This window comes from Lontra canadensis, unplaced genomic scaffold (genome assembly GCF_010015895.1).
Source record: "Lontra canadensis isolate GAN:19392208 unplaced genomic scaffold, GSC_riverotter_1.0 scaffold99, whole genome shotgun sequence".
Taxonomy (NCBI): domain Eukaryota; kingdom Metazoa; phylum Chordata; class Mammalia; order Carnivora; family Mustelidae; genus Lontra; species Lontra canadensis.
Genome location: NW_022631093.1, coordinates 7,009,476 through 7,036,200, shown reverse-complemented (window position 1 = coordinate 7,036,200; position 26,725 = coordinate 7,009,476). Strand labels below are relative to the sequence as shown.

The 26,725-nt window shown below is 36.6% G+C and overlaps 1 protein-coding gene across 10 annotated transcripts in view; it reads left to right on the top strand.

The window, feature by feature from the left end:
- The window catches only part of FAM13B (family with sequence similarity 13 member B), a 73,063-nt gene that overhangs the window by 4,696 nt on the left and 41,642 nt on the right, over positions 1–26,725 (top strand). For 4 of the 10 annotated variants that reach the window (XM_032837721.1, XM_032837726.1, XM_032837725.1 and 1 more), the window contains exons 2-8: positions 12,304–12,470; positions 13,679–13,870; positions 14,569–14,781; positions 15,761–15,938; positions 16,242–16,383; positions 19,755–19,853; positions 22,450–22,610. In XM_032837721.1, coding sequence (XP_032693612.1) covers positions 13,714–13,870; positions 14,569–14,781; positions 15,761–15,938; positions 16,242–16,383; positions 19,755–19,853; positions 22,450–22,610 — 950 coding nt within the window. In that variant the 5' untranslated portion in view covers positions 12,304–12,470; positions 13,679–13,713. Of the gene's footprint in view, positions 1–10,766; positions 10,784–12,303; positions 12,471–13,678; positions 13,871–14,568; positions 14,782–15,760; positions 15,939–16,241; positions 16,384–19,754; positions 19,854–22,449; positions 22,611–26,725 lie in introns of those variants that run through there. The other 6 variants (XM_032837729.1, XM_032837728.1, XM_032837727.1 and 3 more) reach the window with 4 other exon arrangements.

Genomic DNA, 26,725 nt, shown 5'->3' with positions numbered 1-26,725 from the left:
AGTTTTGCCATGAAATCATGTGGTATACCGAATACATAGTAGTAGTTATGGGGTTATAAGAATAGCTCATTATCAGATTCATTTATTCATTCACCAAATATTTATCTCCTTCTAAATTCCAAAGTTAACAAGCAGTTAATTGGTGACAGTTGTATAATTTTGTAAATTTACTAGGTATTGTTGAATTGTACGCTTAAAAGAGTGAATTTTGTAGTGTATAAATTATACCTTAATAAAGTTATTATTTTTTAAACAATCCACCAGCATACTTCATGAAACTTATACTCTCTTGGGGGAAATAAACATTAAAACACAGAAAGAATTATATACTAAAAATGATGAATGCTTTGGAGCCAAGGAATGATATGCCTTGAGAGAATTTAACAGGGAGATATTAGATTGAATAGGTTGGAGAAAGCCCCTGTAAGAATGATACTAATGATACTTGAGTAAGAGCTGAAGATGAGTAGGATGAAGTGGGATGTGTGTTTTAGGTAGATGAACCAGAATGTGTAAAAGTCTTAGGTTGAGAAAAATGAGGAGAATTAATAGGATAACTTAATGAAATTTACTGGATTTCTGTTAGAGGGAAATACTCCAGTCTTTTCTGCTAAGTTATTACTTAGCTATAGTGTGTATTTTCTTTTTAAAAAGATTTTATTATCTATTTGTCAGAGAGAGAGGGAAGGAGGGAGGGAGGGAGGGAGAGCGCACAAGCAAGGGGAGTGGCAGGCAGAGGAAAAAGCAGGCTCCTTGCCAAGGGAGGAGCCTGATGCCGGATGGATCCCTGGACCCAGGGATCATGACCTGAACCAAAGGCGGAAGCTCAGCCACCTGCATGCCCTCTAGTGTGTATTTTCTTTTCCTTTTGTATATGATGCATGATCATTCATATCTCTTTGATTTTAAACAATTTTCAGAGGAATGTCTTTCAAGTTGTTATTGTCCTTTTTAGAAGTAAAAAAACAGAAAACGTTGAGCCATTTACTTACTCTTTTTTTTTTTTTTTTAAGATTTTATTTATTTATTTGACAGAGAGACAGCCAGAGAGGGAACACAAGCAGGGGGAGTGGGAGAGTGAGAAGCAGGCTTCCCGCCAAGCAAGGAGCCCAGTGTGGGGCTCAATCACAGGACCCTGGGATCATGACCTGAGCCAAAGGCAGACACCTAATGAGTGAGCCACCCAGGCGCCCCTGTTTACTTATTCTTAAAAGTCTCTATTTTTGCTTTTCTTTATCAGGCTGCTCTTTTATGCTTGGAGGGTAAAAGTAAAAGTTTGGAAAGGCAAAGGAAGTCAAATTTAGAATCAGAGATGAGAGTTTTTATAGGAAAAGCAGACCATATTATGTTTGATTGTAGAATCACTTTTGAAACTTTTAATTTCAAAAGGTAAACTTTTTCTTTCTAAAGAATATGGTAGTGTTTGAATATTGATTTTTGAATAGCAGGTACAGAATGTTTAAATGTTTTATAAATTACCTCCTGTATGTCCTCATATATTTCACCGGAATTTTAAACAAAGTTTTCAGTGATGATGGCAGTCATTGTTTCCGGAAAGAGCATCCATGTAAAAGATAACAGTCTTAGTTCTAGTCACTAGCAGTGACTTTGAACTAGTTTCTTCAGCTTTCTGAGATTTTATTTTGTTTCTGTTCTGAGAGAGGGAATGGTGATCTGTCCTGCTTATCTCAGACAGGATGACTGTGAGGATTCTTTTGGAATGTGAACTGGAAAGTATACCAGAAATGATAGCATCAGTTCATATATTGGAGTTGTACTTTTTGTTTAGTGTTCACAACTGAGGAAACAAAGGGAAAGTCATATTTTTTGCTCTCCAATTTGATAATCTACTGGGGAATACTCATACAAAAATAAGTATTAAATCCTTTTTTTTGTTCACGTGCTAGCTTTCTTTTCTTTTCTCTCTCTCTTTCTTTCTTTCTTCCCTAGAGCAGTTTCAGTACAAGTTTGTACAAAAAGAGAAATGTCGTGATTTCAAGGGACCCAAGAACAGGTTGTAGAATTTCCCACAATACCCCCTTACATAAAAAAAAGGGAGTTACAGTTTTGTATTAATGTGCAATAAGAAGTGATAAACTAGTTTTCTTAAAACCTTTCTCATTATTTTGTGGTAGGTGCTGGGTGTGCGTGTTTTCAGTGGAAAAGAGGTGAAAGGTTACTAGAATAGAGGAGTCTGCAAGAGTCAAAATTTGTCAAAATTGAGATTACATGTCCACGTTTAACTGTCTACAGTGTGTGTTCTCTATAATGCATATATGCCTTCTCAGATATTTTTTGTCACCTTCTAAATTGTGCTATTTTTAAAAAAGGGTCACTCATTCTGCTAGTACGTAGCGTGAAGAGCTAATTTAGCTGATAGTCACTTTGACTTAATGGAAAATTATGCTACATTAGGGGACCAGGGACACTGGAGTGCTTGTGGGAAAAGGGAACCTGTTGAGAGGCATCTTCTAGCACATTACAGGCTTACCTTTTAATCAGGAGACAGGCATTTAAAGTGTTACCTTTCCTCGTGTATATGTATTTTTTGTTTTATTTATTTAGGGGTGCGTGGGTGGCTCAGCTGTGTTTGTTTGTTTGTTTGTTTTTTAAGATTTTACTTATTTGAGAGAGAGAGAATAAGAGAGAGCACAAGAAGGGGAGGATTAGAGGGAGAAGCAGACTCCCTGCAGAGCAGGGAGCCTGATGCGGGACTTGATCCCTGGACCCCAGAATCATGACCTGAGCTGGAGGCAGTCGCTTAACCAACTGAGCCACCCAGGTGCCCAATAAATAAAATCTTAAAAAAAAAAAAAACCCTCAGTTATGTGTCAGGCATTGGGTAAGGCCCTTAGTGTTACAAAGGTGAAATGACACGGTTCCTACCTTCATGGATCCTCTCTATTGAGAGACAGATATACTTTAATTCTGTGGCATAATTGCTAAAACGATCATGGTATATTAGGAGCAAAGGAGAAGGAGAACTGTATGCTTTGGAAAATTAGATAAGGTTTGATAGGAAATTAGAATTGGACTCAAATTTATCAATAGAAGTTTGGTGAACTGGATGGGGTTGGTTAGGGAAGTGGTTGCTTACGGTGTTGAGTTACCACTCTAAGCACAGAAAATGGTATGTGTAGAGCCTGAGAACTGTGGATTGTGAGCCCCAAGTAACTTAAGTATTGCTGGAGAGTAGAGTGAGGTGGAAGAGTGGCAGGAAGGGAGATTTTATTGGTAGGTAAAGTACTTAGAGGCCATGCAATGGAGTTTAGGGTTTAGTTTGCATGCTGGAGGTTCTTAAATCTTTCTGTACAGTGTAATCACCTGAAGAGCTTATTAAACATGAGGTCCAGGCCATGCTCTTATGGATGCTGGATTGGGGTTGTGGCTTTGTATTCTGCATATTGAACAAGCCCCTCCCTATCCCCAGACGAAGTTAGAGAAACAGTGCTGTAGGCCACTGGTCTCAGAGGTGAGGTACTGGCACTTGTGTTTTTAAATTTTTAAATATCAGTATAGTTGACATATAGTACTGTATTAGTTCCAGGTGTACAACATAGTGATTTGACATTTATATACATTAAGAAATGCTCACTGCAGTAAGTACAGTTACCATCTGTTACCCTATAGAGTTACCAGATTATTATTGACTGTATTCCCTGTGGTATACTTTTCTCTCTGTGACTTTTTATTTTATAACTGGAATTTTGTACCTCTCAATACCCTTCACCTATTTTGCTTCTCTCCCTACTGCCCTTTCCTCTGGCAACTACCATTTTATTCTCTGTGTTTGAGTCTGTTTCTGATTTTTGTTTGTTTTGTTTTTTAGATTCTACATCCAAGGGAAATTATGTGGTATTTGTCTTTCCCTCTGATTTATTTCACTTAATGTAATATCCTCCAGGTCCATACATGTCACCACAAATGGCAAGATCTCATTCTTTTTTATGGATGAGTAATATCATTGTCTGTATATATCACATCTTCTTTATCCATTCTTTCATTGATGGACACTTAGTTTGCTTCCATATCTTGGCTACTGTATATAATGCTGCAGTTAACATTGGGGTGCATGTAGCTTTTCAGAATAGTATTTTCTTTTTCTTCGGATAATTACTCATAAGTGGAATTACTTGATTCTATGGTATTTCTGTATTTAATTTTTTCAGGTACTTCTGTACTGTTTCTCACAGCAGCTGCACAAGTTTACTTTCCCAACAGTGCAAGAGGGTTCCCTTTTCTCAACATACTTGCCAACACTTGTTATTTCTTTTTGATACTAGCCATTCTTAGAGGTGTGAGGTAGTACCTCATAGTGGTTTTGATTTACATTTCCCTGGTTAGACCAATGTTATGCATCTTTTCATGTCTGTTGGCTGACAGTATGCCTTCATTAGAAAATGTCTATCCAGGTCCCCTGCCCATTTTGTAATCGGTTTGCTTTTTGGTGTCATGAGATGCTCGCACTATGGAAGGACAAGATCTATTAAGAGAGAGAGTGTGTGTGTGTGTGTGTGTGTGTGTAGCAGTAGTAGTAGAATTTATAGTTTTTGTTTTTGTTTTTTGCTTTCTAAAGATTTTACTTATTTGAGAGAGAGACCCCGAGAGTGAGGGAGGCGGGAAACGAGAAGGGTGAGAAAGGGGGAAAGAACCCAGGTTGACTGCACTGATGGGGCTGGATCTCACAACCCTGAGATCATGATCTGACCTGAGACCCAAGAGTTTATTAACACTTAACCATCTGAGCCACCCAAGGTGTCCCACAATTTGTTTTTATATATATTTTTAGTCTTAAAATAATTTTTATGTGTTATATATAATATGCTAGTATGTTACTTACTATTCTAGTTTAGAAATATGCATTTAATGCAAAAGTGAGGGGTGGGTTCATCATTTTTTTCTGATCAAAAATTTGGAGTCCAAGACTCTAGGCAGTGGAAAACGATTCAGGAATTTTGTCCAAGTGGGGATTTGGGTTAGATTTTAGTTTTGAGGAGATCAGTGAGGAGAATAGACGAGGGGACTTAGTTACAAGGGATTTTATCTCCCTCTGGCTTTATTACTTTGTTTTGATTGGAATCACTTGAAATCATGGTTGGAGGTTATAAAATAATTGACTATGGTCATGAAACCCTTTTGAGAGTTTTTCAAAATGAACCAGGCTATTTACCAGTAGCTTATCTCCAGGGGAACCAATTTTTGCCTGTATATGTTAAATAGAAGAATAATAAACTGTCTCAAGGTAAAACAGTTTACATTTAGTGTGTTTTAGTCTTTGAAATATATGTGCTATATCTTGTATCTTAATTTGGCAACCATAGTCTTAAAAAACAGCCTTGATTCCATTGTTCTTTGTAGATTTGTGGAATGACGTGAAGGAAGATTGCACCCTCTAGTAGTATGTTAAAGTGCATTTAGATGAACAAGTCCTCAGGCATAAGGGTAAAAATTGTCACAAGATGTACTTCATACTCTTTTTTCCTGTTTTTTTTTTTTTTTTTTTAAGGTAAAGAAGTTCCTAAACTTTGGAGTGTTATAGCTTTTTTATTTAAAATACTTCTAATCCTGGGACGCCTGGGTGGCTCAGTTGGTTGAGCAGCTGCCTTTGGCTCAGGTCATGATCCCAGCGTCCTGGGATCGAGTCCCACATCGGGCTCCTTGCTCGGCAGGGAGCCTGCTTCTCCCTCTGCCTGCCTCTCTGTCTGCCTGTGCTTGCTCACTCTCTCTCCCTCTGTCTCTGACAAATAAATAAATAAAATCTTAAAAAAAAATACTTCTAATCCTGAATTCTGTTTTATCCTTTAATACTTAGTGGCATCGTCAGTATGAATTTAATAATAGATTTAATTGACTTGGTGTTTTCCCTGGTCAAAATAGCATCTGTGAACATATGACCGGTAACTTTATGTGCTCTTGAGACATTGGTTTGGCCTTTCTCTTTGTTTGGTATAGTGTCAAGGGTTTCAGACAAATTAATATCTTGTCAGTTTTTCAGATCCTAAAGAAACCACTGATTTAGTATTTTGGGAACCTTCATAGAGCTGTCTTTGTTGACTTTGAATGAAGGTGGTACCTTCTGAATGAGGAGGTGCCTTTTCCTTTGCATTGACGAAATGTTTAGAGCTTGCTAATGAAAACCTGAATATATGGAGCAGGGGTAAATTTATTTACCTTAAGATTTGGTTTGCTGACTTAGAGTCAGACAGTGTAATTGTCTAAAAACTTAAATCTCTTTTTCCGAAGTTTGCCACCTTTATTGAGGCCCAGCTCCCTGTTGGCTTTTTCCTCATAGTAAACTAGTAATAGGGATTTTTTTTCTTTGCTTTTGGGGGGGGGGGGCTTTAGCAATTATTGAGGTGGCTCTTTTAAATTTTTCTGTGTGAATTGTATACTATTTTGTCAAAAGCATTTAAGGCATAAGTGAATTTTCTTGTTCTTTTCTGTTCTTTTTTATTTTTTTAAAGATTTTATTTATTTGGCAGATAGAGATCACAAATAGAGAGGCAGGTAGAGAGAGATAGGGGGAAGCAGGCTCCCTGCTGAGCAGAGAGCCCGGTGGGATTCATCTCTGGACCCTGAGATCAGGACCTGAGCCTAAGGCAGAGGCTTAACCCACTGAGCCCCCCAGGAGCCCAGTTTCTGTTCATTCTGAATGTAGAACTTTTTCACATGAAAATGACGGTTTATCATGACGGATGCTACTCTAACCACAGTTTATTTGCAAAACAATAAAACTTTATTAGTATATCGCAGATCAAATCTTAACACTATTACATTGTCTTGTTAAATTGTTTGCTTTGAAAAGACTTAATCTTCAGTCCAATTGAAATTTTTTTAAAAAGTAGTAATTTCTAAATATGCTGGATAACATACCGATGACTGAATAGGATAGGTTCTTGAAATGTGGTTGAAAGAGCTTTCATTTTTCTTTTTTGGATAGAGAAGTATATTTAAAAAAATGACATTCTATAATGAAAGTAGCTTGGTATTATATAATCTATTAAGGTGATTTTATGTCTTTATATGGTTTCTTTTTAATTTTTTCAGTTTTTTTGAAGTATAATTTATATGCAGCAATTTATATACAATAGCATTCACCAATTTAATGTCCAGTTCAGTAAGTTTGATATGTGTATTGTTTTTTTGAATCACATTTTAATTTAAATGACAATTAGTTTATGTGCAGTGTAATATTGGTTTCTGGTGTAGAATTTAGTGACTCTCACTTACATACAACACCCAATGCTTATCACAAGTGTCCTCCTTAATTCCCATCACCTGTTTAGCCCATCCCCCTGCCCATGTCCCCTCTAGTAACTGTCAGTTTGTTCTCTAAGGTTAAGAGTCTGTTTCTTGGTTTTGCCTTACCTTTTTAAACCCAGTGTTCATTTGTTTTCTTCCTAAGCAGGCAGTTTTAGATATAAGTCAGAAGCTCAGGGGACAGGGATTGTTTGAGTTTTTAATTAAAAAAAACAACAACAACAACAACAACAACAAAAACTTCACCAGCTTGGAAGCATTATGATACTAAGTATTTTTGCCTGTTTGTTTAGCTCGGTTTTGTTCATTTCCTAGAACCTGGCTAATATAAGAACTATAAATATTTATTAAATAGGATTTTCATTGTTACTTTTTTTTCGCATTTTTTTATTGTATTGTGTTAGTCGCCATACAGTACATCATTAGTTCTTGATGTAGTGTTCCATGATTCATTGTTTGTGTATAATGCCCAGTGGTCCATGCAATCCGTGCCCTTCTTAATACCCATCACCAGGCTCACCTGTTCCCCCTACCGCCTCCCTTCTAAAATCTTCAGTTTGTTTCCTGAAGTCCATAGTCTCTCCTGGGTCATCTCCCACTCGATTTTTCCCCATTCATTTTCCCCTTCATTTTCCTAATGTCTTCCATGCTATTACTTATGTTCCACACATAAGTGAAACCATATGATAACTGACATTCTCTGCTTGACTTATTTCACTTAGTGTAATCTCCAGTCCCATCCACGTTGATGCAAAAGCTGGGTATTCATCCTTTCTGATGGCTGAGTAATACTCCATTGTGTATGTGGACCACATCTTCTTATCCATTCATCTGTTGAAGGGCACTTTGGCCCTTTCCACAGTTTGGCTATTGTGGACATTGTTGCTATAAACATTGGGGTGCATGTGGCCCTTCTTTTCACTACATCTGTATCTTTGGGTTAAATACCCAGTAGTTCAATTGACATGTGTATTAAGCACATAACCACCACTGCCATAGTTATGACATAGAACATTTCCATCACCCCAGGAAGTTCTCAGTGTTTTTTGGTTTTCTTGTCAGTGAAATGGATATAATGAAGGTATCTGCATCCATAGAATTGTTGTAAGGATAAAAGAATTAATACATTAATTTTTTTCTTTTTAAAGATTTTATTTATTTATTTGACATAGAGAGGAGAGGGAGATCACAAGTAGGCAGAGAGGCAGGCAGAGAGAGGAGGAAGCAGGTTCCCTGCTGAGCAGAGAGTCTATGCGGGACTCCATCCTAGGATCCTGAAATCATGGCTTGAGCCAAAGGCAAAGGCTTAACCCACTGGGCCACCCAGGCACACCCGAATTAATACATTTAAAGCTCTTAAGGGGCACCTGGGTGGCCCAGGTGGTTAAGTGTCTGCCTTCAGCTCAAGTCATGGTATGAGGGTCCTGACATCAAGTCCCATGTTTAGCTCTTCACTCAGTGGGGAGTTTGCTTCTCCCTTTCCCTCTGTGCTCGCTCTCATTCTGTCTCAAATTAAAAAAAAAAAAAAAAAACTTTAAGAAAAAGAATAAAACACTTAAAATAGTTCCTGGCATATTGTGTTTTTGTTTTGTTTTTGTTTTTAGGATTTTATTTATTTATTTTGAGAGAGAGAGCATGAGAAGGGGGCAGGTCAGAAGGAGAAGCAGACTTCCCACTGAGCTGGGAGCCATTTGCGGAACTTAATCCTGGCACTCCAGGATCATAACCCAAACTGAAGGCAGTTGCTTAACCCACTGAACCACCCAGGCGTCCAGTTCCTGGCATATCGTAAGAGCTCAGTTATTTGTCCATTGTATTGATGTTGGTATTGTACCTTTTAAAAAAAAAGTCCCTCTCTACTAATTTTATTAGGTATTTAAAACTTAGAAGATTCTGTGCTAAGCCATCAAAAAAAAAAAAAAGAAATCTTGCCATTTGCAACAATGTGGATGGAACTAGAGGGTATTAGGGTAAGTGAAATAAGTCAGTCATAGAAAGACAATTATCATATGATCTTCCTGGTATGTGGAATTTAACAAACAAGGCAGAGGGTCATAGGGGAACAGAGGAAAAAATGAAACAAGATGAAACCAGAGAGGGAGACAAACTATAAGACACCCTTAATCTTAGGAATAAACAGGGTGGCTGGAGGGGAGGTGGGCAGGAGGTTGCAGTGATTGGGTGATGGACACTGGGGAGGTATGCGTTGTAATGAGCACTGGATATTACATTAAGACTGTTGAATCACAGACCTGTACCCCTGAAACAAATAATACATTTATGTTAATTTAAAAAAGATTCTCTGCTATTAAGAAAGGTGTATGTTGCTATCATATATATGTATATGTAAGTAGAACTGAGTGGAATGCAGAAATACCTTGATTTTCAGCAGAACTCAAGTTGATAGCCTGATATATGAAGTTACACTTTCCTGAATGTACCTGTCAACTGCCATTTTGAAAATTGGTATTTAGTCGCTTTTTTTTTTTTTTAAATCACGCTTGCCTCATGATGTAAAATTCAAAATGATTCCTTATTTGTTGTCAGTACCACTATAGGAGGCAATAGTCATTGGTATATAAAATGATTTTACTATTTTGGGAGTGCCTGGCTGCCTCAGTCAGTAGAGCATGTAACTCTTGATCTTGGGGTTGTGAATTTGAGTCCCATGTTGGGGTGGGTATATTGTACTTAAAATTTTTAAAAATCTTAAAATGATTTTGCTGTTCTTATTTATAATAAATTGGTTATTTTGAAAGTCTGAACATTTATTCTCTTGTGTCAAGTCTTTTATTGATTAATTGCTTTCTTTGCACTTATTGATTCTGTTTGCTAAGACATTCATCAGATCTCTTTGGGACATTTTTCTATGGTACCTGCTAATATTTTCTTTGAGAACTGGATTTTGTAGTTTATATGTCACATGAATTTTCTAGGGATTCCATGACAAATTACTATAAAGAGGATAACTCTAAAACAATAGAAATTTTTTTTTTCTCATGGATCTGGAGGCCAGAAGGCTAAAATCAAGGTGGGGGCAGGGCCATATTCCCTCCGAAGGTTCTGGGGAGGAATCTTCCTTTGCCTCTCCCAGCTTTTGGTGGCTCCTGGTGTTTCTTGTCTTCTGACTGCATAACTCACAGTTTCTCCCTCCATCTTCACATGGCCTTCTTCCCCTCTTTATGTCTCTGTGTGTCCTGTATTCTGCTGATAAGGACACCGGTCATTGGATTTAGGACTCACCCTAAAACCAGGATTTTTTTTTTTTTTTTTTTTTTAAGATTTCATTTATTTATTTGAGAGTGAGAGCCAGAGAGCACAAGCAGGGGGAGCATCAGAGAGGGAGAAGGAGAAGCAGGCTCCCACAGGGCAGGGAGTCCGACATGGGGCTTGATCCCAAGACCCTGGAATCATGACCTGAGCCAAAGGCAGAGGCCTAACCGACTGAGCCACCCAGGCGCCCTCAGGATGATTTCATCTTGAGATCCTTAACTAACTGCATATGCAAAGACCCTATTTCCAAGTAAGTTCACATTTTGAAGTCCTGGATGAATACGAATTTTGGGGGGAACAATGTTGAACCCACTACAGATAGGAAGGGAATATTTACATGGACAAGGAGTGGGGAACAAGATTAAATAATGTCAAAAACTACTTTGCATTTTGCAGGAATATTATTTTGGGCCACTCTTCAGTCTAAATGATTTTTGTACTCTGCTGATTCCTGGTTTCATTAACAAGGCACAGAAACATTGAGTACCCATTTTAATGATACATAGAACTTGACTCTAACAGAACTCTTCTAATGAGTGTTAATTTATTGTACATCATGCAGATTCCCATTTTCTTTATGTTGTGAAAGTATCAACCTGACCTAATGTAAGTTCATTAAACATTTTATCCCTGAAGTTAACCTCTCTAAAAGATCTTCTATAACTTAACTTTGAAATTGTGTTTCAGATGAATAGGCTACGTGTCTTAGCAGACATTTCAGGATGTTTAGGAAGTAATCATCTACCGAAGATTTGTTGTGGGAATGTGGTTTTCCTTCCCCTCCATTTTTCATGTTCCTCCTGGAGGTATATGTTACTAATAAGACATTTTTGAAAACGACACTGAATGATAATACTCTTCTGCTTACCTGGACTCTCTTGAACAGAGTACTGTAGTGTAGTTTCCTGAGCTTATTAGAAGATTTTTTAAGTAGATTACTGGAATTCATAGAGGATGATGAAACAACAATTCACAGTTGAGACCAAATACTAAACACATTGCCAAACAAAACTCCACTCTTCCCAGCCTATTTGCTGGTCTTTCAGTGTTAAATGCAAAGAGAGAAAACTGGTTCTCTGTCTACTACCTTCATGTATTATCTCAGTTACACAGCTGCATAAGTATTACTCTTACATAAAGGAAACCTAAGATTAGAGAGGTGAAGACATGGAAGTTGTTCAGGGTCATATGTATAGGATGGTGGAGTCAATATTTGAATATTAGCTTTTCTTAAGTGCTTTTTTCCAACATATGCTATTGTCTCTCCAAACCAGAAAGCTCAGACAACTACATTCTTGATAAAAAAAAAAAAACTGTTGTATACAAAGAAAAGAATGAAGTACATAAGTGCTTTTCCAAGCTTAAAATCTTATTTTCAGTTCTTTGATCTGAAAAGGTTTTTGTGTTTTGTTCTGAGTATATGGGGACCCAGTGGAGGTGGGCAGGGTATGTGTGTTCAAATGAAGGATCCACTGAGGAAGATGGATTATTTGAGTGGTGTAATCTCTGAAGATCTGTACTGTTAAAGATTCTCCTCTGCAGTTCTTTTATTTGTTTTTACCAGAAAGATCCTTGTCCAGGTTAGCCACCATAATTTGAAACCTTGTATAAGATTATGCCTTTTACTAGGTTACAGACACATTTTCAGGCAGAAGAATGGTGTTCAGTATAGTTACCCTCTTAAATAATTGGACTTCACTGCTTATTCTGTTGCTTCTCATAGTAAGAGATGGTTTGGGAAATGAAAATAACTTTTTTTTTTTCTTATAGATTAACTGCTGAAGTACTGATCGAGTTCTGCGTTTCTTCAATGAGGAACTACAGGCTGATCTTCTGCCATAATCTCAAACAGCCATAAATGACAAAAGAATGCTTGCTCAGTGAGGGTAGCTGGTGCAGAAGCCATTTTTTAAACTTAGGTGTTTAAGTACTCAAAGGTAAGTTTTCACAATGGTAACTCCTATGCTATATAAATCCACAGAAGTTTTGGAGTTGATCTGCTGTTGCTGCTGTTTGATTATTAACTTGAGGTTTTGTAGTTATTACCTGGCCCCACATATGTTGAAGAATGGATCTTGCTTGTTGAAAGCTATATAAATTTATGGCAGTTTTGCTTCCCCTAATTTCTTCAAGTTGAATGGATTGTTTCCTAGTCACATTGTGACACTCTTGATCAACTGGGTACAACTATTATGTAATTTATATAAGGATTATTTTTGCAAACTTTAGAATATTGAGTAGATTTATTATTTTGCTCTGTTCTTTCTCATGAGAAAGGAATGGTTTCTCTGATGTGATGAAAAAAAGCCCAGTTGGTGTCATTTCGTTCATTAACATCTTTTGAAAATACTCATCTCCCACATAAAGTAGTAAATATTTTAGGAAACAAATTTTTCTTGGGATTACTTGTTGTCTGATGCTTCAGATATTTGAAACATTGTTTTCTCTCAGTACTTTACTGATCACTGTTCCTACAAAGTTAAGACAAATAACTTAAACTTCTTCTGAGTGAGATTGGCTGTGGAAATTTTTCTTTGAAATAATTAATGAAATAGCAGGATTGATGAAAGAACATTCTCATTTGAAAGTTGATGTCTAGAACTGAAAAATATCCTTCATTTATAAAAACATTGTGGCTGCTCTGTCATGTCGAATAAGAGCTGGTTGATCTTGTTCTTACTAGCCCATCATTGATGAAAAGTGATTATTAGCCTAATACTTTATAAAAAGTGATTCTCTCCTGTTTTGGGTGCTTATAAATTAAGAGGTTAGATGTGCTTCATATAGCACAGTACAAAAATGATTGGGTTTGGCTTTTTACCTGTGTCATTAAGCTTGGTCAGCAAAGGTCCTCTTGGAGCCACATCTGCCCCATAATTTGTCTTTGGGACATTAATGTCCTTTGTTAAATTTAATGATAGATGTGCCATTGTTTGATAAATGCGCAAACTATACATAATAGAGAAAATGTTTGGATGATTGTGTTGAGCTTTATTTGTAGAATATCTATCTTGTGGGCCCGAGAACTGGAACATATGTAATGATGAAAACAAATTCAGGTGTAAGGCATTTTTTGTAATGTATTTAATCATCTTGTCACCTGTTGATTATTAATCTCTTTGTTTGTTTGTCTTTCATTTGGCAGAAAAGACAGCTTTGATTTCTGGCTGCAAAAAAGATATGAGGAAGAGCTCCTCCCCTTCCTTGAGTAACTGCAACTCCGTTCTTGCTAACAAAATATTTGGAATTCCACTTGATGAGCTGCAGCAGGGAGGACATCCAGACAATGAGGTTCCGTTCATAGTCCGCCACGTTGTGGACTATATTGAGGAACATGGTATACATTTCCTTACCTTGAGACTGGCCTTTGTTAAACAGTTTATCCCTTTTGACCTCGGATTTTTTTTCTTTTCTTTTTTTTCCACTATGGAAAGTCCAAAATATAGTAACGAAAAATGGTAGAGATTTCTTATGTAAAGTTATATACTTAGAAATGCCCAGCTTATAGCGTTGTTTAGTGGGGTGGTAATGGAATATTTTTAATGGAGGTGGAGTGGATAAAATAAATTATCCCTCAGAACAGAGATAGTATGTTCCTAAAATGTGTGATTTGAAGGTGTTTAGCCCTGTAAGGAGAGCCAAGGTTTTTTCAAAAGTGAGTATTTTGGCCATTAGTGGAGCATAAGGAATAACACAGAAGACATTGGGAGATGGAGAGGAGAAGTGAGTGGGGAGAAATTGGAGGAGAGACAAACCATGAGAGACTGTGGACTCTGAGAAACAAACTGAGGGTTTTATTTTGGAGGGGAGGGGTTTGGGGGGTTGGGTGAGCCTAGTGGTGGGTATTAAGGAAGGTGCATATTGCCTGGAGCACTGGGTGTGGTGCATAAATAATGAATCTTGGAACACTGAAAAAAAAAATTAAGAAAAACCAAACAAACAAAAGTGAGTATTTTAAGTTGGTTGGAAAATGAATATATATGGCCAAGTAGTCGAAGTTGAAGCTTTTTAAATTTTTACTTTGAACTAATGTAGGAGGTCTGGAGCAGCAAGGACTTTTTCAAGTCAATGGAAATGCTGAGACAGTGGAGTGGCTTCGGCAGAGATACGACAGCGGAGAAGAGGTGGACTTGGTTAAGGAAGCAGATGTTCCCTCAGCTATTAGTCTTCTTAGGTTTTTCCTTCAAGAACTCCCTGAACCTGTTATCCCTGGCAGTTTGCATATTCACTTGATGCAACTTTCTCAAGGTAGTATAATTTGATTCTTACCTATCAGTCATTTACCATTAATTTCAAAGTCTTTTTATCTTGTAGAAATCTTGACATGTAAACAGTAATTATAATAGTTCTGAGATTCACTTCTTATGTTCCCCTTTGGAGGACGTATGCTCTTTGGGTCTGTATGGCCTAGTCAAGGGGATGGCAACTTCTTAGATACCTGTAGTCTTGTTTACTTTTTATGACTGGTCTTAGGAAGCCTAAGCTACAGGGTGAGGAGGAGGAGAAGGAGAAGAAAAGGCAGGACACAAGAACATGGAATAGGTTGGGAAAGAAGAGAAATACATATAAAGTGGTATGTGTGGCATAATATCCAATAATAGTGCTGTTCCTTAGTGGTGATGTTGCTGTAGGATACTATTTATCCCTGGTTTGATAGAATGTCCTAGCAAAAACCAGAAGACAGCTTTGATTCCAGGTTCAGAATCTATCTGTAGTTTGTTCTTGGACCCCTGCCTGAAGGAAATAAAATATCAATTTGGACATCAAACTTCAAGCCAAGTAAAGAAAAAAAAAAAGCTGATTTGTATTTGTTGGGTTAGGTTTTCGTGGTGTGGGTTAAATCTTTGTTCACTCATAGTTGTTGACTTGCATTGGCCAGTGCATTTTGACTTCTTAGGGTTGGCACTGCTTTGGAAATACAGGTACAGTCATGCAAGAGACAGTATGATGAGAATTAAACAAACATAGAGAATTTGGGCCAATGAGTAATAGGTGAGGAAAACAACCTTCAGCAATTGAGGGGTTGAATTCCTTCTCTCCAACTCTTCTCTTTCCCTTAATAAGTGAAATGTGAAGCTCTAAGCCATTTGGCCTCTGGTAGAGGAAGTGAAGAGGTTTTGAATTGTTAATAGTAAAAAGGTGATGTGGGTGGAGTAATGTGAACCTGGCAAAATATCTGAGCTTTGCTTTTACTTCATTAAAAAAACCTGTCATTATGTTTTTATAGATTATAATAATGAAGATGAATTTGGAAGAAAGTTGAGGTTCCTTTTACAGCAGCTTCCACCTGTTAATTACAGTTTGTTAAAGTTTCTGTGTAGATTTTTAGCCAATGTAGCATCACATCATGAAGAAATTTGGTCTGCAAACTCTTTGGCTGCTGTCTTTGGTCCAGATGTCTTCCAGTAAGTTTTTCCACAAATTTTTATGTAATCAAAAAAAAAATTTTGTGCAATAGTGTCATTTTACTATCTGCCAAGGATCATAGGTTGCCTGGTGAACCATTATTTTTTATAGTAGATCTGATTAACCCTCCGAGCATTTCTGTGAAGAGGGTACAAATTAGGTAGGCTTTACAGATGGGAAAACTGAGGCACAGAATGATGATATAAATTGCTCAGATTTTTAAAATGACTCATTGGTTGTCTTCTAATTTTACCTGTATTTGATTTAAGGACTTTCAGTTCAATGTAGACTTTTATTCTTAGCATTTACACAGATGTGGAAGATCTGAAAGAGCAAGAAATAGTGAGCAGGATAATGGCTGGACTTCTGGAAAATTACTATGAGTTTTTTGAGAATGAAGACGAAGATTTCTCATCTAATGATTTAAGTTCAATTACTGAACAGGTGAGAATATTTTAAAATACTCTACTTGGAGGGAGAATTTTTAGAGAATATGCTCTGAAGGGCTTGCATAAACTCAGGTGGAGTTTTAAAGTACTGAACAAAGTAGTTCACTTGGTTATTATATGTAGTCATGGGTGACACATCCATGTAATGTATGAATATGGTATTTTTTCTTAAGTTCTCAATTTGAGTAATAAAGAAAAGGTATTGAAAGCAGAATATATGTTAGTTTGTGGGGTTTGTGTGTTTTTCTTCTAACTTAAGCATTGTTTATTTTATAAGAATGGGTGGGGTTTTTTTGCTTTTGCAAAGAAACTTTGCACATAAGAATGTAGGCAAAGGGTGAGAAGTAGAAGGTAGAGGGATAGATTAAATACAAAGTTCACACAAACTTTTAAAAATAGGAAGTTATTCTTGATGAAAGTCACAGGTCAGTAGAACAGTGCAGTCGTTCTCATTATCGGGAAGCTCACTGTAGTTTTTTAACTTTTGTGACTTTGGAAAATTAACATTGATTTCTTTGGCTGCATTATATTTTGTTCTGCTGTACCTTGATGGTTGAGATAGTACAAGAACCTGGTTACTTTCTCCTTCATGAAATGAGAGTATTGATGCACAATAAATTTTTTAGTGTAAAAAATTTATTTATTTGATAAATTTATTGTAAAACCACATTAATTCATACTTTTCATGTTTAGAATTTATAATTTAGGTCTATGTGGAGGTTTTTCTTTTACACTTAAGTGAAATAATTAGTCAAACTTTTATTAGGTTAAAGCCTGTGAAGTTACTTATATTTTGGGCCTGCAGTGTGGTTGCTCTTTTAATGAGTATATCATTCACCTGGTTAAAATAAAATAAATATACAGTAAAATTTCTTGGTTTACCCAAATCACTCCTTTGCCCCCACGTTGGTTTTCTATGTATTTTTTCCAGAGTTTCATTATGCAAATATAAGTAAATATTTGCTTAGTTTTTTAAACAGGAAAGTAGCATACTGCACACACTGTTCTGCATCTTTTTTTTTTTTTTTTAAGTCAGTTAACAGTGTATCGGGAAGTCTTAACTGGAGTAGAGAGAGCATATTCTTTTGTTTTTACTGCATAGATCCCTGTTGTATGGATGCAATATTATGATTTATTTGATTTGTTGTACTTGATCTCCACTTGAAAAGGTAATAGTATGCCCCATTTTTTTCAGAAGAGTCCTGGTTTATCTCTCCTTATGTAATTATTAGTAGCTCCCCTTATCACTCTTGTAGGTATCCAGGTTTTGATGATTGATTATATGGTAATTATTTATTGATGCACATTGGGTGGATTCTCTTCATTTGCTTTTAGATTAGGAAGCAGCAACTCTTGAAAGGTAGTTTATCATACAGATTTTCATTAGTTCTTACAGGTCTTGGTTCTGATAATGTGAACTTAGAAGTTTTATTTTCTGGGTAGCCCATCTTTTGTTTAAGAGTTTCTGTACTGTTGGGGACTTTTCTGGATAAGTCTTTCTAATATTTGGAGTTGAGACCTTCTTTAGTTTTCCATGTTTTCTTCCTGTAAGCATTTATATCGTCTGATTTTCGCTCCCTCTTTCCCTTCCTCCCTTTTTCTTTTCTTTCCCCACCCCACCTTCCTCTTTTTTTTCACGTATCAGGAACTTTTAAGGAAACCGTAACAAGACAAATTGCAGTTTGTAATGTGTTAAACTGCGGATGAAAACAGTGTGCATGTGTATACCCAAGTGGATAGAATTTGTAGCCAGAATCAGTGATCCATATTTTTTGAACTTCTGTCATATACAGCTCCTGACTTAAAAACTTGGTTAGAATAAAGAAGTAACACATCTCTTCAAAATCATTCTTGCTTTATAGAAAACGATAAGAAGAGGGCAAGGAGATTTTCCTTAAACCATTAATGTCTTTTGATGCCCATAAGATCCCATCTTTGGGGAATTGTGTGTCACTTCTTTCCCTAAAGTTTTAGTTGAGGGGTGCCTGGCTAGCTCATTTGGTAGAACATACGACTCTTGATCTTGGGGTTGTAAATTCAAGCCCTAAGTTAGGCATAGAAATTACTTAAAAAAAAAAAAATCTTAAAAAAAAGAAATTACATTTTAGTTTAGTGATTTATTTAGTTAAAATTAATGGCTGCTCAAAATGAAATAATATGCATACATTTGTGTTACTCACTATATCTAAGATGATTTGATTTGTAAGACAATAATGATGCACATATGCCCTACTACTTATATCTTGATGACTCTGAAGTCTTCAGGGTATGCCTTGACTGTGTTTTATGTTGTGTGATTCTCTGATATACAGTAGAATAACTCACATGTAATGCATTTGTGTTTTTATATTTCTTTAAGCACTAAAAAATGTTAAGAAAACTTAACATATGTTGTGCTTTAAATTAAATAGATTAGTGGTTAATTAACACCAGGACATAGTGTTGAATTCTGTGAATTTGCCCATGGATAGAAAAGAGGATATTAGGGGTCACTGGGTGGCTTAGTCAGTTGAGTCCAGTTCTTGATTTCGGCTCAGGTCTGGATCTCAGGGTCATGAGATCGAGCCCCATGTTGGGCTCTGTGCTCATTGCAAAGTCTATGTGTACCTATCCCTTTGCTCCTCCCGCTGCTTTTGCCCTCTCTTTCTCAAATAAATAAATAAAATCTTTAAAAAAAAAAAAAAAAGAGGATGTTAGTATATTGAGTAGAATGTACTCAATAAATGGAGTAGTGCTGTGAGTTGTAGGAGACAGGGATGTATATTTAATTATTTTGGCCCATATTGCTAATTACCCGAATCTGGTTTCTTACCTATTTTAATCACATTTCTGAACTATAAGTAGGTTACAGTAGTAGACAGATACCTGAAAGCTTGCTTTCTTTAAAGCAGTTCTGATAACTTCAATTTGACTTGTGAGGCTGAAGTGATAGATATTGAGTGAAAGTAAAATTTCCTCAAACTTAGCACATTTTGGTTGTATTTTCAAATTGACCTAATTTAAATCCTCATATTTAAATCCCCTAATTTCTTATCCCCGTATTTAAAGATATGGGTAGATCTGGGCCATCCCTGATTATTTTTCTTCTGATTTTGATATTTGAAGGAAGTAAAGTTAATCTAGGACTCTGTTCTGTTGGAATTTCATCCCACTGATGCAAGTATTTTGCTGCTAGAGCCTTTTCAAGGTGGTATATATTTCTATTAATAGTGTGAGAGAGATGACTGGCGATGATGAATAGGGAGTGTTTGAGAAATGACCCAGAGTTGGTGGACAGGTTCTTTGTATGGGATCCCTACGTGAATGCAAATTCAGTAGAGTGGTTTGAAGATGTAGGTGATAATTATGTTTCTTTATACATTTGAGAAGGCAGGTAGCAGCGTTCTCCACAAGCTGGAGTCTGGAGAGCAGGCATTTCACGAGGCCCTAGAGAAGGGAATTACAGCAGTCAAAGAAAGAAGAGATGTAAGTATGGATGAGGGTTTTCCATAAGTGGAGTGAGTGGTTTTCCATGAGTGGAGTTGAGGCAGTTGCATATGTAGGGCAGGTTCAGAATAATTTAGGAATAGATAGAGCACTGATAAGTAGAATGTCAGGCTGATGAGGAGAGGATTGAGAATTTTCAAAGTATGGGGTGAGGGCATTTTAAAGTTTTTAATACTTATTCTTACCCAAACTAATTTAGTCATTTCTTACTATAGGAAGTTATATTTGGAGGCCTGGGAGATGGGGGGAGGGCGGGAAGAAAATCCCATTAGGCTACTTTTTGTGTTGTATCTTACTGAATGATTATTGGTGAAAATACTGAACAATGTGAGTTGGTTTACATAAAGCTTATTGAATTGAATATAATGTGTTCAAAGTAATTGAGTATAAGGTATTTGTAATTCCTAAGAGCTCTTGACTGTAGGTATAAACTAGTTTTTAAAACATCTACTGTAGCATGTTAAAATAGCAGTACCTCTCTACTGAAAATTTGTGGAATGAATATTTATTCTCAGCTTAAATAGCCACCTTAAATAAAATTTTTTTTTATATACTGTTGTGGTACCCAAACCTTTATTGATCAGCCACAGTAATTCCCATTTAATACCTCTGAAAACAGTATTTTCTTGCCATTTTTTTTTCCTGCTTGAGTTACCAGGTAGATGTTAAGTATATTCTTGAATTTCATTAATTTATTAAATACATCTGGGGAAAATGAAGGTTATTTTCCATGTGATTCCATTTAAAAACTGATTTATCATATGAAATTTTGACCTTTGTATATAAATCTTACCGTTCATTTAATAATCATTTACTGATTTTTAGTATTTTCATCATTGTTCAACATGATGGGGATAGACGAGGTTTAGCATTTAGAAGCACAGCAAATTTAGCTGAATATGCTGCATATGCTTTATATATATGAAGTAAATGGTTCACAAATTGAGGTCTTTAAGTATTTTTATTAGTAATGAATTTTTAGTGACCCAGATGACTAGTGACCTTGATACACAGTGGTTGAGAGCTCCTGCTTTAGTTTGGTGGCAAATACTGTCTGTCTCAAAAAAGAAGTGATGTTAAATGTAGAAACTAGGCTCTACGCTATATAGAAGTAACAATTCCAGTTAAAATGATAGCTATTATTTTATTGCTTAGTATGTATAGACACTATAGAAGAGTTTGCATATATTATTTAATCCTTTCAACTAGCCTTATAAGGTAGGTAGTATGTATAGCATCTCCATTTTATTCATAGGCTTGGAGAAGTTAAGTAAGTTGAGGGATAGTTAAGGGCACAGTAGGAATGTGAAATATATATCTTTCTGCCTTCAGAGTCTGGCTTTTAAGTACTTACTGTGTTACACTTGAAAGCAGGCAGTCTATACTTGTTGATTACAAGTGTGCTAGAATGCCATGGAGAAATTACCTATCTTCTGGTTAAAGTTTACTTTCTGAGGGTATTCTAGCAACTGTGTTTTGACTGTCGGGAAAGAGTACCTCTCTTACACACAGTGATAAATTTATTTTAGGTATTTCTAGTGCATTTGGCTAGAATGGATAAAGGTATACTTTTACTGCTCTGTGTTTTCAATGACTAGTATTAAATTATAAAAGATGTTAAGATATTTTATGGCTAGTTTCTTCTTTGGGATAGCTTGACAAGTTATTTCTCAATTTGGAAATATTTTGTGGAGGTTTTCCTTTTTCGATATTCATTGTCTTTTTATTAGAATGATTGTTTACTTATGTAGCCAGTTTGATAATGGAAGACATTTTATAGCCCCTGCCAGAAAGAAAATTATAGCCTTGAATTGTGTTTACTGGTCAAAACAATGAGTCCCCCCTTGTAAGGTCCAGTCTCTTTATGAAAAATTCCATCTGAATCCTTAGAAGTTAGCTGACATTTTCTTTCTTTCTTTCTTTCTTTTTTTTTATTTGACAGAGATCACAAGTAGGTGGAAAGGCAGGCAGAGAGAGAGGAAGGGAAGGAGGCTCCCTTCTGAGCAGAGAGCCCGATGCAGGGTTTGCAGGGCTCTATCCCAGGACCCTGGGATCATGACCTGAGCCTAAGGCAGAGGCTTTAACCCACTGAGCCACACAGGTGCCCCTAGCTGACATTTTCTAAAACATAGTTAACACCTTAAGGCAAAATTTCTCTGCCTTTTCCAGCACTTACACTATATTAAAATCACTTGCTAAATGCACCTGGAAATTGGAGAGGTTAGTTGGAAGTCTTCATAACTATTTAGTCTATAAAACTGATTGGTAGGAAATGAAGATTTTTTTAATGTTAACTAACTGCAGTGTGCAGGGTTTTCATTGTTTACATTCTTACTCATATTCCTAGTGATATACTAAGGTAATCATAAGTTTGTGCTTTAAAATGTTAAGTTTGGTTTGCGGTTTTCTTCTAATAAGGGAGAGTGGCAATTGCTTAGTCTGTTAGGAAAATTGGTCCTAGGAAGTGAAGTAAAAAATGAGTTGTGTTAAAATTTTCTTAGAATAGTATATCTTAGATAATGCCAATTAACAGTTACATTAAATTTTGATTTTCAATTTCCTCTTATTTATATAGGTTAATGAACTTTCTGAGGAAGAAGAGGAAGATGAAAAGCTGGAACATATAGAAGAACTTCCAGAAGAGGGTGCAGAAAAATCAAGTGACATGGCAGAGGTGGTACAATTAAGGATGACTGAGAACATACTGGAGCCAAGTAGTGTTACAGCATCAACAAGGTAGTATTTCAGTTGAAAGAACTTTAGCTTTTGAACATTTTATTCTAGATGTAGATTCACTGAAGCTCTGAATCATGCAAATTGTAATAGTGTGTGAAAGATTAGTTTGTGTGTGGAGGCATCTGTGTAGCTCAGTCAGTTAAGCATCTGCCTTCGGCTCAGGTTATGATCCCGGGGTCCTGAGATGGAGCCCTGCATTGGGCTCCCTGCTCAGTGGGAAATCTGCTGCTCTCTATCTCTCTGTTGCACTCCCCCTGCTCATGCATGCACTCGCTCTCTCTTTCTCTCGCTTGCTTACTCTCTCTCAAATCTTAAAAAAAAAAGATTGATGTGTGTGTAAAAAAAGAGCAATGAGAAAATTTTAAGCAAACCTGCTAAGAAAATTTTAGGTATTAGCCTTTATATTTCTCCCCCCCCCACCCTTTTTAAAAAGATTTTATGTATTTGAGAGAGACAGGGTGAGCGAACGCAAGCGGGGGGAGCGCAACAGGGGGAGAGGGAGAAGCTGACTTCCCACTGAGCAGGAGCCTGACATGAGGCTTGATCCCAGAACCCCAAGATCATGACCCGAGCCCAAGGCAGACAGATGCTCAACCAACTGAGCCATCCAGGTGCCCCTAGTATTTAGACTTCTTTTTCAAAAGAAAACCTCTTACATTTATTCTTAAAATTTGTTTTTGTATTTTTAGTATGTTTTAGTTGAGTTGGGTGAAATTTAAGAACCTTTGGAAATGGAATGATAGTGTGGTTGAATTGACTTGTATTTCCAACTTCTGGGCTAGAACTAGGTTGTTAGGCTGTAAGGAGAGAACTCCGATACATTAAGATAGTTCTTCCCAATCTTTTCATGTAGGAAGGGATAATATTCACATGGCATACTGTGTAAACTTCATAAATGTGTTAGGGTGGAGGCACTGTCTTAGTGCATAGGTGGAGTCATTGGATACACTGTTTAGGAAGCTTTATTTATTTATTAAGATTTTATTTATTTGTCAGAGAGCAAGCAAGTGCACAAGCAGTGGGGGAGCAGCAGGTAGAGGTTTTGGATGATTGATTGCATGGAAGTAAAAAAAAAAAAAATACATTGATTGCCCACCATGGATGAAAGAAAAATAGGGAAAAATAGCCCTAGAATGCACAAGTGAAAGAAAAATAGGGAAAAATAGCCCTAGAATGCACAAGCCCTAGCATATAGGGAGCTGTGTATAAATTTGTTTTATGAAATTAGTGGATACTGGAGATTGAACTTTTGGTAGTTTTTTAATGTTCTATTTTTTTGAGTTTTTCTGAGAGGTAGTTCATGAACATAGTATTAGGTATCTATTTCTTTTCACAAATAGCTGTGGGAAAATATGTTAGACCCTAGGGAAATAAACCTTTAGTGATGGTTTAAAATAGCCATTCTCAAACTTCTTGTTTTCAAATGTTACATTCTTAAAAATTATTGACTCCAAAGACCTTTGTTAATGTTGATTATACCACTGGGCATTTACCATGTTGTAAATTAAAAACAGCATGTTTGAGGCACTGGAAGTGTTTCTTTGTAGACTTGTAGTTGGGAAGATGCTTATGTACAGCTACTTAAGAGGCTTTTTCTTTTTGTTTTTATGTATTTTTTTTTTCTTTGTTTTACCTAACAGTTTTTTGACTGATAAATTCCTCCTCCTTTGTTAGTTTTAGATCAGCAGTTCTCAGACTTGATCTTATAACCCCCTTTTACACTTAAAAATTATTTAGGACCCAAAGAACTTTTCTTTTCGTGGGTTGTAATTATTGGTATTTACTATATTAGGAATTAAAACTGAGAAATTTATATATATTTATAAAGTAGCAATAAACCTATTACATGTTAGTGTAAAAATTTTATTTATTTATTTATTTTTAAAAGATTTTATTTATTCATTTGAGATAGAGACGGAGAGAGCAGAAGCAGGGGTAGAAGCGAGGGAGAGGGAGAAGGAGACTCCCTGCTGAGTCGGGAGCTGGACATGGGGCTTAGTCCCAGGACCTGGAGATCACGACCTAAGCTGAAGGCAGACCTTAACCATGTGAGGCATGCAAGTGCCCCCTTAATGTAAAATTTTAAAATGTAACTGTGTTTTCCAAAATCTCCAAAAACCTTTTTAGTGAAAAATTTTTTAGTGGCTTGTTTTATATTTTTACAGATATAAGTGTCTTTAATGTGTGGCTTAGTAGATGACAGCTGAATTCTTGCATTTTCCTCTGTATTGCATTTCTTGTTGTTTGTTATTTTGGTTAAAGTATGTGAAGAAAATTTGCCATCACACCAGTATGTAGTTAGAAATAGAATATTTGTAGCCTTTTCAGGTAATTGTATGTCCATTCTTCTTTGATAATAGGCCAAAACATTGAGTACCAGCTTCTTTAAAGTTATTTGTATTATGACATTTGAAACCATATCTGTGTTTTTTTTCAGCTCTGATCTTTTGGTCTGTCTTGTGCTGTGATTATTTTATTTATGCTTGATTTTGTAACTTGGTATATTGGGCATTTAGAAAATGCAGCTTAAGGGAGTTATTCAGCTCTTCCAAATGATGATACAGCAACAGTTCACATTCTTTAATATCACCATTGATTATATCAAAAGTGTCTTTTAAGTACTGGGACATTAATGAGTTCATGGTAAAAATAAAGGTTTTCCACAATTCACATTTTTTCTGAAAACTCAAATTTTATCAGTACGGTCACTTGCTTTTCTTGAAGTCTAAGTCTTACTCATTTTTTAGAAGATGTCTGCCACATATTCAGGTTGAAATAACCATAGTTTGTCAGCCTATCTCTCGAATGAAAATGGTGTTCTGTGATAAAACTTCAGCTCACAATTTAGACAAGACAGGCATTGTACTGCATTATGCGGTAGAAGTGTTTTATGTGTGCTTCCCATTTTGTGACACCAAATATTAAATGAAGTGTACTCAGGGCTGAGATAAAACTAATAATTTTTACTGCTTCTTCATCAAGGACTAGTCCTCTATTAAAAAAATTACAAGTAGGTGGTGGTAAAGAACGCAGTGGCCATGGTACAGTCTTATACGACTTGCCTGGATTTATGCTAAGACCTCAGCATTTTTTGGGCCATTGATATTGTATCATCATGCAAATGTCAGCACGGTGGAAAAGGCAAATACTATGAAAATAGCTTTGGTCTTTTGGTTCACAGACCATCCTTTGACCAACCGGTGGTTTAAATATTTGTTGATTGGTCTGTTCATTCATTCTCCCTCCCTCCGTCTCTTTTCATTTCTTCTTTCTTTCTTTCTCTCTTAAGATTTTATTTGAGAGAGAAAGAGTGCACGTGCCTGTGCACAAGTGAGGGGCAGAGGAAGAGGGAGAAGCGGGCTCCCCATTGAGCAGGGAACGCCAATGAAAGTCTCAATCCCAGGATCCTGGGATCCTGACCTGAGCCAAAGGCAGACACTTAACCGACGGAGCCATTGAGGCACCCCAACTTCTATTATTTCTTTGTATTGTTTGCTGTTAGTCATGTTTTTTGACAGTTGACCTGATAGCAGAGAGGAAAAATGGTGGGGTTTAGGTTTAAGTAGCTTAGGGTACACAGAAAGCATCAGTCTTACCTATGAGGTCCATGGAAATCTTAAGATCAGTTTCAAAGTACCTTTAGAAAGCATAAAATGTGCTTTCTATCCACATATTTATTTGTTATTTAGCTTTGTATTTAAATATACAGATTTGAGGGGAATTCTTACTTTTAAAAAACATTTTTAAAAAGGTTTTATTTTATTATTATAAGAAAGCATGAGGTGTGGGAGGGGTAGATGGAAGAGGGACAAGCAGAATCTCTGCTGACCATGGAGCCCAGTGTGGAACTTGATCTCAGGACCCTGGGATCATGACCCAAGTGGAAAGGAGAGGCTCTAACCCACTAAGCCACCTAGGCGCCCATAAATTTTTTTTTTTTTTTTGAAGGTTTTATTTATTTGACAGACAGAGATCACAAGTAGGCAGAAAGGCAGGCAGAGAGAGAGGGGGAGGCAGGCTCCCTGCTGAGCAGAGAGCCCAAAGCTGGGCTCCATCCCAGGACCCTGAGATCATGACCTGAGCCAAAGGCAGAGGCTTTAACCCACAGAGCCACC